Here is an 18,489-nt window from a genome sequence, read left to right as displayed (position 1 = left end):
ATATTAATGAAGACATCATAAAAACCATCAAAGCTGCCTGATAATCATCTAAGGAACATGTCAGTACACAAATTTTACAAAAATGCCATTTAAAAACTACTTAAAATCACCATAAAGTAGGAGCTAAATCACAGACATCTAACATTAAGGCCACCTCAATGAATGCTATCTGGATCTGTGGCACTATTGGAAGGTATATTAATGTAAAAGGCTGGTTGGTTGCACGAGAGTGAGAGGTATATGAAGAAGTTGACTTTATACCATTCTGCACCTTCTTTGATGTGCTGAAAGAAGGCTATATAGGAGGCAGAAGAAGAGATTGGAGAGAACAATTCTGCTAATGAATTAGCAATTTCTTCAGGAGTAGCCACCTGATAAGATCTTTTGCTTTCCAGTGAAATATTGGAGAGGGTGGGCTAAGAAATTTTCCATCTTCCCCAGGCGAGTCCTGTGACAGTGCCTTTGGTGATATCTGAGGCAACACACGCGAGTCATATTTTGCTTTTCGTCTAATTTCTTGCTTTAACTCTTTTAAAAGCAATTATATTACTAATAATAGGATACTAGCAGATAGTATTTCAAGCAGTTTCTCCCCCCCCCCCATTTAGCATTCTGTATTCCAGCAGTTTGGTGAAGGCAATATGGATTTGATTTTGAAATGGAAGCTTTAACTGCTGCCAGAATCTGATTGGTTATTGTAAGTAACCAAGGGGATTCTGATTACATAATTACATCATTAATAGTTTGTTGCTGAACAAAGTTAATCTAAAAGAATTTGGGCAGAATAGCCATCTCAGTTTACCTTGTTACACTTCCAGATGGATCACTGCTCAGGACATGGATTTATTGCTGTTTGTAATGAGAAAATAATTCAGAAGTGCTTGCTGTTTAGGGGGATTATTCAGTATCAGCCATGGTCAGCACAGTTAGTAAAACAAATTAAATTAAAGAAAAAGGTATATTCCTCCTTCTGGGCTCTAGCCTTAGTGCTTTTAAGAAAATAAAGCTATTTAAACGGAAAAATTTAATAAGTAACAGAAAATAAGGAAAACTTAAGTCACAGGAGAGAAAACACTTTAAGCACACAAGAATTGCTTGGACACAAGCACCCGGGCCATGTTTCAGTAAATTTTCTAATTGCAGAATGTATGATGGATACCAGATATATAAAAAGTGTGGCTATTAAATAATGAGATTGTGCACACCCACTACATACCAAGTGCCATCTGTGCAACAAAGGTACAGCAACTGACCTTGAACCCTTCCCTAGTTGTCTGCCAAGTTGAATTCCAACTCACTAATTTGCTTTGTAGTGAGACATGTTTTCATTACTTTGTCTTTTTTCAGTTTTTCAGAAAAAGAAAGACAAAATAATTGAATAATGAATCAACTTCAGGTTTTTAACAAAACCAAAATGAAACACCAGCTGAAAGTTACAAGTTATTACATCAAGTTTAAGGGGAAGAGAGAACGTGGAAGAGATCAATGACCAGGCTGTCTGGTATCCATGAAAACTAAAGAAAATGTGCATCTGATGAGCACACTGATTAGAAATGTCATTTAAGCATTAGAATGGTTGCATCATAACTCTGTTTGCACAAACAAACACAAATTTTAACTGAAAATTTAGACACAAGGAAGGTGTGTGCCACAATGGTTCCAAAAATTTTGAATGAAGATCCAGACTTTGAGTACTATAGTTAATTGTAATGAAAGTTGGATTCCAGCAAAACCAAGCATATAAAAGAAAGTCAGTACAATGGAAGACAAAACCAAAAAAAAAAAAAAAAAAAAGGAAAAAAGCAATAATGTCAAAATGAAAACCATGCTACTTGTTTCCTTCAATATTAAAGGAATTACTATGGCTGAATATGCCCCATCAAATTAGACTTTCAAACATACTAAACTGAAGTTCTAACAAGGTTGCATGAAAAAATATGAAGAGACCTGAATTGTGGAAGGATGGTTGGATGCTCCATCAAGACAATGTTCTTGCACATGGTGCTCTCTGTTTGCCAATTTCTGGCCAAAAAACAAATCCTTGTGTGTGAACATGTACCCTAATTGCCAAACCTAGATCCTTGAGACTGTCTTCTCCCCTAAACTGAAAAGTGTACTTAAAGGAACCCATTTGCAGTCCATTCAAGACATTTAGAAAAAAGGACATACAGGTGACTTCTAGAAATATAGAAATTCTGTGCTCGGAAGAAACATTAATGGCAATTATTTTGTAGGGATAACTTGTAAGGTACAAAATATTGTAAGGTATTCAATAAATTTTGTAGGGATAACTTGTAAGGTACGAAATACTTGTAAGGTGTTCAATAAATTATCTACCTACCTATGAAGGAAATGAGATAGAGGCAAAATTTTTTTTTTTTTCAATGCAACTCTCCTGAACTTCAATACATTTGTTCCATTCCCCCCCCCCCCAATGCAACTCTCCTGAACTTCAATACATTTATTCTATCCCCCCCCCAACAGGCTAAGAGTAGAAAACTTGCTTCTTGCCCTAATGGTAGCCAAGCATTCAGGTCTCTTGCCAAAGCTATTGGCCGCAACTTCTTCACATCTCTGCTCCTACCTCTGTCCAAACCAGATGGTTCTGTTGTCACTTCAGCCAAGGATAAAGCTGACCTGCTAACATCCCATTTTCCTTCCAACTTGTGTATTAATGATCTTGGTAAAACACTCCCAACACGTTCCATTTAATGCCTCCTGTGGTCTTCCATGAAAAGGATGTCAAAAGGATTTTGATGAATCTTGATGCTAACAAAGGTCCAAGTCTTGATAATATTTCTCCACTTGTTCTCAAAACCTGTGCTCCTGAACTTACTCCTGTTCTTTTCTGCCTTTTTTCACTTTCTTATTCCAAAGGTGTTTTCCTTCTGCTTGGAAATTTGCTCATATCTAGCCAGTTCCTAAAAAGGGTGACAAATCCCTCCCACCCAATTATCGTCCCATTGCCATTACTTCTACTCTTTCTAAAGTAATGGAGAAATCAGTTAACCGCTAACTCTTAAACTACCTAGAAACCTTCCATCTGATCAACGATTGGCAGTATGGATTCTGTCAGTGTCGATCCACTGGTGATATTCTGGCTTTTATTAGCCATTTATGGACAAATTCAATGGAAAAGTTCGGTGAAACACAAGCAGTTGCTCTTGACATCTCAAAGGCTTTCAATCGTGTTTGACATAAAGGTCTTCTAAACAAGCTTCCATCTTATGGTTTGCCACCTGTTTTTTGTAATTGGTTATCAAGTTTTCTCTCTGATCACTCACTGAAGGTGATGGTAGATTGCTCTGTTTTATAATTTCTCCACTAATGCTGGTGTCCTCCAAGGTTTTCTATGTAAGATGATATATCTCTTTTGGGGATTACCCTGACTTCTACTCTCTCTTGGCACAAGCACATAAATATTGCTTCCACTGCTTCTAAAAAAACTTTTTTTCTCTCTTTTGCTCTCGGTGTTACTTTCCTTCCAAACAGCTGTTCACTCTGTACAAATCGCAAATCTGCGCCCTACCGTGGAATATTGTTCCCACATCTGGGATGGTGTCCTCAAAACCTCTCTCAGGCTTCTAGATTCCATTCAGAAGGGGGCAGTTACGTTAATGAATGACTCATCTCTAACAGAGTCTCTCCACTCGTTATCTCATAGACTTACTGTTTCTGCTGCATGTGTTTCCTACAGATATTTCCATGGTCACTGTTCCTCTGAATTGGCTTCTATAATTCCCCACTCTCTCTTTCAAAGCAGTCCAAACATGTGCCACCAACATCCATTTACTGTCCAACTTCAAACTAACAGAACTAACTTTTCATCTTCCTCATTTATTCATTTAAATGCCATTTTCTGAAACAGCCTTCCTTCATATTTTCTGAAAATTAGTCTACCGAAGTCTAATGTCAACAAATATCTTTTTTGTCTTTTCAACCTCCAACCCAAGCACTGTACTAAGTACTATAGGTTCTAATACCTCTCGTGTTTGGGAGTTTTCAAGTATCAACAAAATCGAAAATACAAACATTAATTGCAATAAATAAAGGTTGCTAAACATTTGTAAATATGGCATTTCAAACCACACTCATAGCTATACAATACTACTGTGTATTATTGTGCTACTACGGTGTGTGCGTTTGTTTGTTCAGGCAGATCCAACTAAAGAATTTAGTTGGACCTTCCTCCTTAACTTAAAGAATTGCATATTTTTAATGCAATCAAAATAATAAAATGAGCCTGTGACAAAATTACAGAGAAGAACATGAAGGTTGTTTGGAAAAAACTGTCCTCAGTTAATTGATAATTTTGAAGGATTTCAAGAACCAGCAGAGATCGTACAAAATGAAACAGAAGCAGTTGTTAATTTTGCCAACCAATTGTAGCTTGAGGTTTGTATAACTAACATCACTGATCTGCTTCAAGCACACAATGAAGACCTCCTTGAAATGTCAAAAATGTGAAGAAGCTGAAACAGTTGAAATTTTTGAGTCACAAAATTCAAATTTCGATCGCACTAGAAAAGCTGCTACAGATTTGAAAAATGTTTATGCATATTATTATGAAATTTATATAGAAAATAGAAGACTGTCTTGGAAACAAATGACTTTTGAAGCATTTCTGAAGAAGACAACTCCTTGCTTCCAACAAACCAACAATGAATGTTGAACCATCCATGAGTGTGCATTTAGTCGATGATGATGATGAATAATAAACATTCTTTAACATATATGACAAAATTTCTTTATTATTATAATTTTCTTGATTTTAAAGGCTATGTTTTCATTTCTTGGGATAAATTAATCATTGTTTAAGCATAAACTACTGTTTTGTTTATCTTCATTTAACATTACTATGCCAAATTTCATTGTTGAGAACGTAGCCCCTGTTTTTAACATTACGTCTATGGGAATTTATTTCCCGCTTTACGAGCATGCACTAGGAATGGATTAACTCCTAAAGTTGGGAACTACCTGTATTCTAACCAGGTATCTTCATTCTCCTCTTCTGTCTTTATTATTTATTTGTTTCTTGGCTCTTTTTCCTCTCTAATTTATATTTCTTTAATATATATTTTTGTTATTAATTTGTGTTAGCTTTGTTTTGTGGGGAGTTTTTCTGTCTTCAAAACATGACTGATATAATTAATGTGGATTTTCTGTTTTTTAACTACATTAATTTCTATTACACTTACAATTAAGTGTAATAGATTTTTAATTAACTAAAGAAACTCAGCAGTAAATAGGTGCTAGCTTATGCCTTTACCTTTTCTTTTTTTTTTGCATACTAATTACATGTAAAATTACATAAAATAAATTAAACTAATGCAGCATTAAGGTGACTATAAATATTTTTTTACATTCACATAAGACTAATATTATATTCTTTGTATTTATTATATTGTTATAAATTTGGCAAATAATTATACATTTAAATACTCTAATAAGAATTCATAATACTCTGATAAGAATATGAACTTGAAAATCAAAATATATACAATATATAAAACAGCTGAATATGTTCACCAGCAATTTATCTGGTGAGCTTATCCCTCTGATCAAAGTTGTAATTTTTTTTTTTTTTGAGTTTGTTGATACTAAATTTCCAAGTTAACTGAAGCTCTTTAAACAATGTGGCAATCAAAGTTAGAAAATTCGCTACAGTTACAAAATTAACACAGTGATAATTTTAAGTTAAATATTTAGTGTAACTATAAAAAATAATAAAATTCCTAACCTGCTTTAAACTCTGTATTCAAGTCAAACCCAATAGAAATTTCATATTCACAAGATTCGTAATTCTGAGACTCATGAGTAGAAGTACCATTTCCTTCTGCATGTGACATATCAGAATATCTTTGTTCACTATGTTCATTTTCATTATTTTCACTTGCATTTTGCTTCATGTTAAAAGCATGACACTCAGTAAAAATTCCACAAAATTCATCCTCAATATCCTGTTCACTGTCCAAGTCATCCAGTGAATTTTCAAATGACATGATGGGCAATGAAATATCTGACAAATGTTCAGAGTTATCCTCTTGTTCCCTTGTAAATAAATTCAGAAAAGGATAAGTACTTGCCAAACAAGATTTTGTAGTATCAGATTCATAATTTATTCCAGGCTCATCTAAAAGGACTGACTTATCATCTGGGGTCTCTGAGGTATATAAATTAGGATTAGCATTCTTTTTTTGATGGATACTGTCAAAAGTAAAGTTTAATTCACAAAAGGATCGACTTAATTTCTCAGCTGGTGTTTCCTCTGTGTCAACATCTGGACCACAGTTACCTATTGTATTCAAAAAAGGTATCTAAAAATTTTGCAAGAAACAATTTTATATTTAATGCATTAGAAAATTAATTTATAACTAGTGATTCGATTAATATAATTAAGAAATCAAAGTGATGATAAAGAAACATATAAAAAATTACTAATGATAAAAACTAGGAAAGTCTGAATAGCGTAAATCTTATCCTTAGAACTTACCTGTAGGTTAGAAAAGACAAAACTGTTTTTTGGTTTTCTTTTTTTACAATGTAATACATTCATCAGTGGGAAGGGGGTATATTAACTTGATGTATGTCTAAATAGTACATGTTTCAATTGCTGACTTACAGAAAATCATAAATCACACGTTTGAATTGCTGACTTACAGCAAATCATAAAACCTGCATGCTCTATTTTCTAATAAACTGTTGGCAGCACAAATATGAGATGTGTACACATATGCATGAAATTATTAGAATGGGAGAGCAACATTTCTTTTTAATGTATGCCACAGTTACCTTAAAAAGGTAACACTGGCATACAGTTAAAGTAAAGTTAAAACTTATTTTAAGTTAAAAGTACCTTAAAGTAAAGGCATCTTTTACACTACGTATGTAGTTTAATTTTATGGGTAAACTATGGTGTATCTACACCGATATTATATAGTTAATTTAAATCCATATAGAATTATACCTTGCGCATTTAGTCTTTAAATACAGTATCTTCTGTTCACCATTTGGCATCTCTCATTTTGTGGAATTAACTTCGCAACTGTGATGGCAGGTTTGCATTATCAGGGTATCTGACCACCCACCAATGAGTAAGCCATAAGCTTCGAAATGGTGCAGTGGGTGGTGGTGCCCGCTGAGAATAAGTACAGTCAGTTCTGCTATAATGCAGTACATGTGTTCCTAAAAATCTCCACATTATGGGTATTTCGCACAATAAAAACAACACAGCTTATGGGAAAAATAGGTATGGGGCGGAGCACTTTTGTCTGTAAATTGTGTGTTCTCTGGTCGATTTGCCTGTTTTGCTGGACAAAAAAAAAAAAACCCAGTTTTCTGGGAAAAAAACCTTGCTATCTACACCTGAGATCGTCTAACTCAGCCATGGATTAGCATTAAAGCATGAAAAAATCCCATTAAAGTTCCTCGCATCATTGATGGGATTCAAACCCAGGCCTTTTCCTCCTGGTATGAGGAGGAAGGTGATGATACCACTGTGCTCTGTAAACAATAACAGAAAAGCCCAATAACCTTGAACTGCAAATTGCTTTTATTGTTTTATGGTAGTGACCTCCAGAAATGTTATTTTTTTTCTGCTCATGCTATCACGCCTCACAAAGTTTCTATTCGAAGAGAAAAAATATCATCTGTTATCTTGTGAATACAGCAAATGACAACAGTCTGTCTCCAACCAATACAACTACAGCAAATGGAAATATAGCTGTCACGTTTGATGTTTGACAATTCTTTGTAAACTTGTATATATTGCTGTGCAGGTTGCTACGTTCAGCTTGGAACAAGACACATCGCAACCCAAGAGGTTGAAAACCACTTCCTCAGCGACAGATTCCTACATTCCTCATAATGCACTCTCATGCAGATCACTCTCTTAGTAAGCTGTCTCCGTTCCTTATTCAGAAACACCTGGAAAGTCTGACACGATCTCCTAAGACAGTCAAGATACTGCAATCAGGAGACATACTAGTGGTAGCAATGAACTGTAAACATTCAGAGAAACTGTTAATACTTTCAAATTTTGCTGGAATTCCAATAAAAGTTTCTCCCCATGCAACCCTAAATATATCTAAGGTGTTATATCCAGCTGGGATCTATTGAATGTCACGTAGGAGGAGTTAACTCAAGAGCTTCAAGGTCAAGTTTTTGTTTGTTTGGTTTTTAGGAGCATTAGTAACTAAGGCCATATTGCTCTGGGGATATGCGGTGGTCATTCCCTGACCTTTCCACATCCTCAGTATTTTGGTGGTCATGGGTTCGAACCCCGGTCTAATCAAGAAACATGTGCTACGCACTGCTGCTCCTGCCCACCTGGCTACGGAGGTGCCCAAAATGTCATTGCTGTGAAAAGAATTATGGTTAAAAGAGACAATATACTCACACCTATAAGGAATCTTATTCTAATCTTTAACACACCAAATCTACCATCATTGATAAAAGCAGGCTATCTACTTTGCCGCATTAGACCCTGCATCCCTAATCCATTGAGATGTTAAGTGCCAAAAGTATGGCCACTCTTCAAATGACATTCAGAGGAAACCAAGTTTGCCCCAATTATGGTTCCTCTGATCACACTCATAGTGATTGCTCAGCAAAAGAAATGACCTGCCCCAACTGTAAAGGCAACCATCCTGCTTATCCAAGGACATGCTACATATGTAATACTGAAAAGAAGATTGTGAAATATAAGATTGAAAATAAAGTTTTCAAGAAGCAAGGAAAGCAGTTGCTCCCAGCATGACTAAACATACATATGCCAGTATTGCCCAAAATATCAATCAGTGGCCGGCCACCCAAACTGATGTTACAGTCCCTTCAAACACTTCAATCTCTAACTTTGCTCGGATTGTTCTCTCTCAGCAACAGCCCAATACCCCTAAGCAGTTGAACCAGGCAAGTAATACTGCACTTACAGTACCAGCTACATCTCCTTCTCCTCCCCCCAGCGATTGCTTCTACATCGAATAATCGAAGGCTCACATTTAAAAAAGAACATCCAAGAAACATCTATGGATAAAAAGATAAACCAAAGCCTGAACAGTTAATTAACCACTATTCTCCGGTTAGTTTCTGTCTACAAGAAACCTACCTAACATCTCAAATTTCTACCAACATAAAGAACTATTCTATCTACCGACAAGACCGTAATACTTCAAATGCGGCCCGTGGGGGCGTGGCCATTTTGGTCAGTACAAAGATCCCGACCAAACAAATTATTTTGCAAACTGAAATTAAAGTTGTTGCCATACGTTTGATAGCCCAGATTGCATTATCACTAGTATCAATCTATCTCCCACCAAGTCATACCTTCTCTTACCAAGATCTTGAAAATCTTCTAATGCAGTTACCTTCCCCTGTGTCTCTTGGGAAATTAATGGCCACCACCCCTTATGGGGCTCGACTAAATTAGATAGACATGGCCAAATAATTTAAACCTTTCTGAATAAGCAAACCTTACTGTTCTTAATATTGAGGCACCCACTCACATACAATTACCAACTGAACAAACTTCTACAATCGATCTATCAATATACTCCCCAATTCTGTTTCCATCATGGAATGGTCCATTCTGGATGATCCCATGGGAAGTGACCATTTTCCAATAGTTTGTGAGCTGCTCACTACCCAACTACCATTATCACAATCCTGTAGGAAATGGAAATTCTCTCAAGCCAACTGGGTCAAATTTCAAGCAGCTATCAGTCTTGATGAGAAATTTTACGAACGCAGCCAACAGATGAAACCACAGATTATATCACACCTGTTATCTGCAGCTAAAAATGCTCAATTCCATTGTCGAATCCCCCTTCCCGACGGCACCATGATTACTGGTGGAATGAAGAATGCACCAAAACAAAGTTAAAAAATAAAGCGTGCAAATCTTTTCGCAGATCTCCAACCACAAGTAATCTTATTAACTATAAGAAGCTAAGGGCCAAAGCACATCTCACACAAAGACAAGCCAAAAAGAATTCCTGGATTCGGTTTGCCTCTACTCTAAACAAAAACACTAATTCCAGGTTAATATGGAAGAAAATTAGGCAGATCTCTGGCAAATTTCCAACCACCCCTTCCCCAGTTCTTTCAATGGACAAGAGCTCTCTGCTCCTGAAAACATTGCAAATGCCTTGGGCACAACCTTTGGGCAAGTTTCAGCAGCATCAACTTACTCCCTGGATATCCAGAAAATTTAAAACCATGTGTTAAAGCGATCCATCAACTTTCGAACCTCTGTACTCCTTCTGTATAATCAACCACTTCGATATTCTGAACTACTACATGCTATCAGAGCAACACGCAATAGTGCCTCTGGGCCAGACGGAATATATTATATCATGTTACAACACCTTGAAGAAAAAAAATTTAAAAATACTGCTGGTCTTCTATAACCGAAACTTTCTTGAAAACCTTTACCCCACCTCTTGGCACCATGCCACAGTTCTGGCCTTTTTGAAACCTGGAAAAGATCCTACCAGTCCATACAGTTACAGACCAATTTCTCTTTTCCATTTGCCTCGGCAAGTTACTTGAAAGAATAATCCATAATCGACTTATTTGGTTTCCATAGACATAGAGAAGGCATTTGATACTACCTGGCATCATGGCATTCTCAGTGACCTCCATGCTCTTGGTCTACGAGGCAACCTGCCTATATTCATCAGGAACTTCCTCCAGAATCGTTCGTTCCAAGTTTGATACCACAACTCGCTTTCTATGACATTTTTACAGGAAGGAGTACCAGTCCTTCCTGTAAAAGATTCCATCACAAAAGAACTTCCAAATACTGTTCAGACCCACCTTTACACTGACGATCTCTCTATTTCTTGCCATTCTCAGAACATGAGATCCATTGAATGGCAATTGCAGATATCTCCGAATAAAGTCCAAAGGTGGGCAGTTTGCAATGGCTATCATCTGTCACAGCAGGAAACCATTGCAATTCACTTTTGCAATCAATGTAAATTGCATACAGATCCTGAACTTCAGATGTAAAACTCAAACATTCTAGTGACTGACAAGGTCAGATTCTTAGGATTAATCCTTGACAGGAAGTTAAATTTCTTTGAGCGTATTAAATTTGTACGTACTACCTGCCTCAAAAAGCTGAATACACTAAAAGCTTTACCTTCCCTGCCCTGCCCTGTCTTGGGGAGTGGACCATACATCTTTGCTGCTCCTATATAGAGCATTGATCAGATCCTGTTTGGATTATGGTGCTCCAATTTATGATTCTGCCTGAAAGAGCACACTCCACTAGCTGGAACCTATACAGCACAGTGCATTGCCCTTGGTGCTTTCAGGACATCTCGTACCCATAGTTTATATATTGAAGCTAATGAGCCCCCCTCTTTGCCTCTGCAGGAAAACACTACTTCTTAAGTATGCAGCCCGAATACAAAGTTGTCAGCATCTTATTGAGCCGTACCTCTTTAATCCACCACTGCAAAACCTCTATAGAAATAAACCCAGTAAAATAAGACCAGCAGGCTTATGCCTTATTGAATTAATGCAAAGTTGGAATGTTCCTATTTTCAAGAGGCAACAATTAATGAATTACTTCAACCACCTTGAACTCCCCCTCATCAGTTATCTTTCAATACTTATCTTCACAAATGGGAAAAGAAGCTTCTACCAACACTCAATGTGAAACAACTCCGTGCAAACCAAATTCAGAAATACGCTGATTTTTTGCCAATATATACTGATGGTCCAAATCACAATCAGCCATTGGAGCAGCAGCAGTATTTCCCTCTACTATCATTTCGGCTGCCCTTCCAACTGGTTATAGCGGCTTCTCTGCAGAACTTCATGCAATAAAATTAGCTTTAGACAACCTGAATCTCTACCCATCTCTAAAATACGTTGTATATACGGACTCTCTCAGCTCAATTATAGCAATGCAAAACTCCTTCAAGGTTCACCCTGTGTTAAATCAAATTAGAAGACTCCTATTACAAATTGAAGAATGTCATCAATCAGTCACCTTTTGCTGGATCCCAGCACATTCAGGGATAAAGGGGAACGAACTTGCTGATCAAACTGCTAAAAACCCAACAACTTTTGATTTAATCTCCGTTCCGGTTCAAGCCTCTGACTACAGTCACATCATACAAACAGCATGTCTTGTGCAGTGAAAAGAGTTATGGCACTCTCAAACCAATAATAAACTCTACCAATTGAAATACGATCCAAAGCATTGGCACTCTAGCACCAAAGCGGTGCAAAGAGAAGTGATACTTGCAAAGACACGAATCAGACATGCATATCTGACTCTCCTCCATCTACTCACAGGCGAAGATCCTCCTCAGTGTCCATACTGTTCAGAAATTTTAACAAACATTCTGATTGACTGCCCTCACTATCAACAAGACAGAACATCTGTCCTGTTTTCCCTGAGCAATCTACAAGAACCAATAACATTAGCATTAGTAGAGGCATTTGATGCAAGAAAGCAAGCTTATGCAGCATCAGCCAAAAAAAAAAAAAAAAAAAGAAAAAGAAAAAACCCACTTCCACTTCACCCCTCTCTTCGTTCAAAATACCTGTCCAGCTGAGCCTTAAACTTATTTAGGCTATCAACCTCCACCACAAGGGATGGAAGTCTGTTCCACCAACCAACCACCCGCTGGCTAAAGGCAAATTTCCGCACGTCTATCCTACATCTGTCTTTCCTCAATTTGAATTTATGCCCTCTCAGGTGATTTTTCTGAGCTAGAGGAAGAATCCCATCAGCATTGAGCATGCTTAAACCATTCAAGGCTTTATACACCTCTATCAGATCACCTCGCTGGTGCCTAGTCTCCAGACACTGTAATTTGCAAAACTTAAGCCTTTCTTCGTAAGAGCACCCCTTTGTTCCATTCACTAATCTTGTTGCCCTTCTCTGTACTCTTTCCAGCAGCTCTACATCCTTCTTGAAATGAGGCCTCCAGACCTGTATACAGCTCTAGGTGGCCTGACCATCGCCTTATACAATGGAATAATCACCTCCTTATCCCTGCTGGAAAAATTCCTGTAAATCATTGACAATACTCCATGAGCTACTCTTGCAGCCCGTCTGCACTGTCAGACAACTGCATATCTGCCTGCACAACCACCCCCAAGTCCCTTTCATTCTCTACCACTGTCAGTGTAGTACCACAGAGTTGATACGTTGCTCTAGGGTTGCTGTTTCCCATATGTAGTACTTTACATTTGTCAATGTTAAACTTCATTTGCCACCTCTCAGCCCATCTGCTCAACCTTTCCAGATCCTGTTGCAGCAGCATAGTGTCAGTAGTGTCCTTGACAACCCTGCCAACCTTTGTATCGTCTGCAAACTTGGACATTAAGCCCGATATACCATCATCAATATCATTTATAAATACAGAAAACAATAATGGACCCAACACTGAACCCTGAGGGACTCCACTAATAACATCAGTCCACGATGAGCAGTGTCCATTGATTACCACTCTCTGTCTTCTCCCCCTCAACCACCCCTTTATCCATAGCAGCAATTTGCCTCCAATGTCACACTGCTCCAATTTGTGTAGCAGTCTTCCATGTGCAACAGTATCAAAAGCCTTTCTAAGATCCAAGTATATAATATCAAAGTTATTCCCTGCATCCAGTTCTTTTGTGACTGCATCATATTATCCAATCAAGTTGGTCAGGCAAGACTTCCCCTTAACACAACCATGCTGTGTCTGAGCTATAACTGAAGTCTTGTCTAAATGATCCTGCAGTGCTTCTTTAACCAGTGCCTCCATTAATTTTCTTGGAACAGAAGTTAAGCTCACAGGTCTATAATTACTTGTGTCAGCCTTTGATCCTCCTTTGTGAATTGGGGTCACATTTGCACATCTCCAGTCTATGGGTACCTCCCCTGAGTCCAAGGAAGCTCTCATAATTATGGCTAAGGGTTTGCTTACTTCCTTTGCTGCCTCCTTTAATATAACTGGATAGATCCCATCCACCACGGGTGCCTTTCTTGTGTTTATCTTCAACAGTTTCTCCTCCACTTTACTCCCAGTTATTTCAAGATTCTGTAGCTTACTGCTAGAGTTGAATACACCTCTGGCATTCCCCTCACTGAATAACTCCTCATGTGTGAATTTCAATGCAAAATATTCATTTAGTTTGTTAGCTACCTGAGCAGGATCATCAACAGTTGACCCATCAATATCAAGTGGACCAATCTGATTCATCCCCTTCCTTCTAGAGTTTACATAAGTAAAGAACTCTTTGCTGTTTTTCTTTGCATCCCTTGCCAAGGATTTCTCGTAATCTGCCTTCGCCTGCCTAACCTCCTTTGTAACTTGGTTGCATATCAACTTGTATCTATCATAGGCTTCTGTGTCATGTGTTAATTTGTAAGTATCCCATGCATTTTCTTCTCTGCCATATGCCTCATTAGTTCATCTGACATCCATTTTGGCCTAAACCCTGAACAATATTTCTTAGTTGGTATGTAAAGCCTAGTAGCTTCCAAGATAAGTTCTTTGAATGCTTCCCATTTTGAATTTGCTGTTGGTAACATCATCAGTTGGTCCCACTGTATAGAATTTAAATACTGTCTCAGTCCATCGTAGTCGCCTTTACGGAAGCAATAACCCTTCCCTTTACCCCTAATGGTAGTTACCTCTTTGAGTAAATCCCACTTCAGCACACTGTGATCACTGCCACCTAGTGGTTCATTTATCTGCAGATTCTTAATGCATGAAGAATCACTGCTGATAATCAAATCAAGAGTATTACTCCCTCTAGTTGCCTCCCGAACATGCTGATGTAGAAAACAATCATCCAATAAATCCACAAAAGCCCTGCTAGTGTGTGAGTAACCAGCCCCCAAATTCCAGTCAATATCTGGGAAATTAAAATCTCCCATTATAAGACTCTCTGATTTACTGGCCCACTCTATTTCCCTGTACAGTTTCTTATTATACTCATCAGAGTCATTAGGAATATAGCACACTCCTACTCTCAATTTTGATCTCCCATTGCTTATGTCACACCAAACTGACTCGACACTGCACTGTCCAGCGATGTCGACTGGCTTCACTTCCTTGGTTTTTATGTGTTTCTTAACTAATAGCATAACCCCTCCCCACTTCCTATCCTGTCTATCCTTTCTGTAGACGTTGTACTCCCCAAATTGCAGTTCTGCATCCCTTATATCTGTGTGACACCACGTCTCTGATATCCCAACAATATCTGCCTTCGATGTTTTGAGCAATACCTCAAATTCATCAAATTTATTTACTAAACTCCTAGCATTGGTGTACATGCAAGTATACCTGCACCTGTTTCTATTCTTAGCTACCCTAACACAACCCATGTGTTTACTTGTACCGCAATGGCTCCCAGCAGTCTCTGAAATATCATGCATCTTGTTTTTCAGGCTTCTGCTCATTCTAATAGAAGCATTACAACATATTATTGGATATGATGCAAACATCAAGTTTTTCTCTTACTAGAAAATAATTGGACTATACACAGTTGTAGAATAAATGTGTGGAAGTTTACGTTTAGCCAGCTGGTAGTTGATTGCTGGAACAGACTTCTATCTGTTGTTGTGGAAGTTGATAACTTAAATAAGTTTAAGGCTAAACTAGGCAAACATTTGGAGTGGCCAGATGGGAAGGGGTTTTTCTTTTCTTTTTTTTCTTTTTTTTGGCTGATGCTGTATAAGCTTGCTTTCCTGCCTCATGTTCTAATGCTAATTGCATCAAATAACTCAGGCCAATCGAAAAATGAATGTGTGCATGGCATTTATAGAAAACCCAGAATTAGATAAAAGACAATATAATGCACCTAAATCCAAAACAGAGGTTACTGCAATATTTGGTGGAGAAGATGGGGAACCATCTGCAAATAGACATATGCATATATCCCACGAATGATACAACTAAACAAGAATGGTGAAGAGTGAAGGATCTAGATTAAACTATTTATGCCATAATCAGAAAGATGGCTTATGTTACAGCGAGTGAGAGAGAGAGAGAGAGAGAGAGAGAGAGAGAGAGTGTGTGTGTGTGTGTGTGTGTTAAATTTAGGTAGTGCATTTTACATTTATTTCAGACAGGAAACAGCAACTTGCCAGAGAAACAGAAAAAAACAAGTGATGCAAAAATATTTTTGTTAACTGTAACTGACTTGCCATCTCTCTGCTCTTAGCAAAGATATTTGCTAATTCAAAGGCATCCATTTCTTAATCTCATAGGTTTTAAACATTCTGTGAAAAATAAAAGTATGACTCATAAAATTAAATACTTAATGGATTATATTTAAAAATGCTGTTTATATTATTACCTGATTTAGTAGTGTATTCCTTATTTTTTACAATTGGAGATCGGCTTAATTTATCTCTTGTTATAAAGGCACTATGACCTGCAAAAATACCACAGTAGTAATCCAATTAAGATTTTCTAAATTTAGAAGGAATTAATGCAATCTATTTCAAGTATTATTTTACAGCACTAAATCTTAAGTGATTAATTACAGTGAGTTGGCTTTGCATTTGCAACACTTATTACCTAATACCTCTTGGCATGAACTCTACAAGATGTCAAAGAGTGTCCTATAGTATGCTACCCATGCACAGCATGTCCAGTAATGCCGGCACATTGTCAAGTGTGTATATTACTGGATACAGCATTGAATTTCCTTTTCTAGTAGGTCCCAAACATGCTCAGTTGGGTTGAGATCAGTGGCTATGGGAGGATGGATAATTCATTGTAAAGTTCCTGAAACTAGTTTACAGGCTTTTTGGCATGGTGTGTTGTCTCCTTGGTAGGACAGCAGAGTTCTCTGGATATACTGTTATCGTGAAGGGGTGTACTTGGTGATGACAAAAATGGTACGAACTCCCATCAACTTGTTGACTAACAGTGATCCGGAACCTGGACATTCCATGAAAACAGTCCCCCCAAACCATAATCCAGCCTGCCAAACACTAACAGTGCACTCAGGTGCCATGGCCTCGTGTGGCTTTTTCCAAATACTGGTATGCCCACCAGCATGATACAGTTGGAAATCAGATTCATCAGATCAGGCAGCAATTGGCAGATGTTGGCGGTCCAGTTTTGTGCTGGTGTACCCATGCAAGGCACAGTTTGTTGTGCCTTGCAGTGTGTGTGGACATTTGTGACTACCATAGCCTATACAAGCTAATGTTCAATGCATAGTCCATGTGGATATTAGTCTTGCTATTCCTGCATTGTACTGGGTGGTTAGATGAGCTACTGTGCTGCTTCACTATTGTTTTATGAGACAAGACATACTATGCTCACTACAAGTGTGAATCACACCCACCTGTCCCAGATGTGACCTTTGGCTGGTTCATCAACCACTGTTGAGCCAGTCACAATAGATTTTTTGCACTACAAAATGGGTGCACTTACCCATGTTGGCAGTTGTCAAGACACAGGCACTTGCATGTCTTGCCCCAAAACCATTCCATGTTTGAAGTAGGAAAAATCTCAATACCAACTAACTCTTCCTTGCAGATGCTCAAAAACTGATTGCTGCATGTGTGAACTACAACCTTATGTCAGCCACTACTGATTTTGAGCCTTCACCAGTGCCAGAGGCTGATCACTTCCTACACAAGGGGTGTTGCTAATGCAAAGCCAACTCAGTGTATACTGAATATGCTAATGAACAATACAGTAAAGTAACTTAATTCCATTTAACTGAATAAATAAAACAGAAACAATCATGACAATCTTTCATTCATTATACAGTAAATGGCTAAAGACATACATACTTTCCAAAAGATAAATCATTTTATATATTTTACTTGCAACAACTGTAAAGAAGTTCATAATCAGTCCAAACTAGATTCTGAACAGGCGAAGAGTAGAAAACTTGCTTCTTGTTCAAATGGTAATTTGGATGGTAATTATCACTTGGACAAGATACTATTGTCTGCAACTTTTGCCCATCTCTACTCCCATCTCAGCAGCCTATATAAGGTCAGCCTAGTAGCACCCTACTTTTTTCTAACTTGTTTATTGATGATCTTGGTAAGACACCTACCATTTCCAGTGTCATGGAACGTTGTCCTTGATGGGTGGCTTTCAGTTCAACATGAGAATATTATGGAAATTGCATACGCGGATGATCTAGTTGTTCTTGTTTTCAGCCAGTCCAGTCTTGAATTGGAAAACAGGGCAAACTTCATTTTGGAGGATTTGAATGATCGGTGCAAAATTCACAAACTTCAAATTTCCATTCCAAAAACTAAACAGATGTTATTGAAGGGTTATCTTAACTTAACTTAAATAAGCCTCAAAATGCCAGATTGAATGATCAGGTAATCAAAATTACTAGATCATATAAATATTTAGGCATTATGATAGACAATAGATTTAATTTTGTTACTCATGTAAAGTATATCTTAAAAAAAAATTATGGCTGTTATTGGAAAGATTAGAATTACAAAAAATGATTGGAGGTTCAAACCCTTAACCCTTAAGTTTTATTATA

At 37.6% G+C, this 18,489-nt stretch overlaps 1 protein-coding gene across 1 annotated transcript in view; it reads right to left on the bottom strand.

The window, feature by feature from the left end:
- Window positions 1-5,889: 5,889 nt before the first annotated feature.
- The window catches only part of LOC150089334 (uncharacterized), a 121,906-nt gene continuing 109,306 nt past the window's right edge, over window positions 5,890-18,489 (bottom strand). The window contains exons 12-14 of the mRNA XM_090389952.1: window positions 16,312-16,389; window positions 6,083-6,295; window positions 5,890-5,903 (exon numbers count right to left, since the gene is read on the bottom strand). Coding sequence (XP_090246078.1) covers window positions 5,890-5,903; window positions 6,083-6,295; window positions 16,312-16,389 — 305 coding nt within the window. The remainder of the gene's footprint in view (window positions 5,904-6,082; window positions 6,296-16,311; window positions 16,390-18,489) is intronic.

The sequence above is a fragment of the Mastigoproctus giganteus genome, chromosome 2 (assembly GCF_048544385.1).
Source record: "Mastigoproctus giganteus isolate SK-2022 chromosome 2, ASM4854438v1, whole genome shotgun sequence".
Classification (NCBI taxonomy): Eukaryota; Metazoa; Arthropoda; class Arachnida; order Uropygi; family Thelyphonidae; genus Mastigoproctus; species Mastigoproctus giganteus.
The sequence above is the reverse complement of the archived record's forward strand: the minus strand, read 5'-3'. Positions and strand labels throughout refer to the sequence as shown.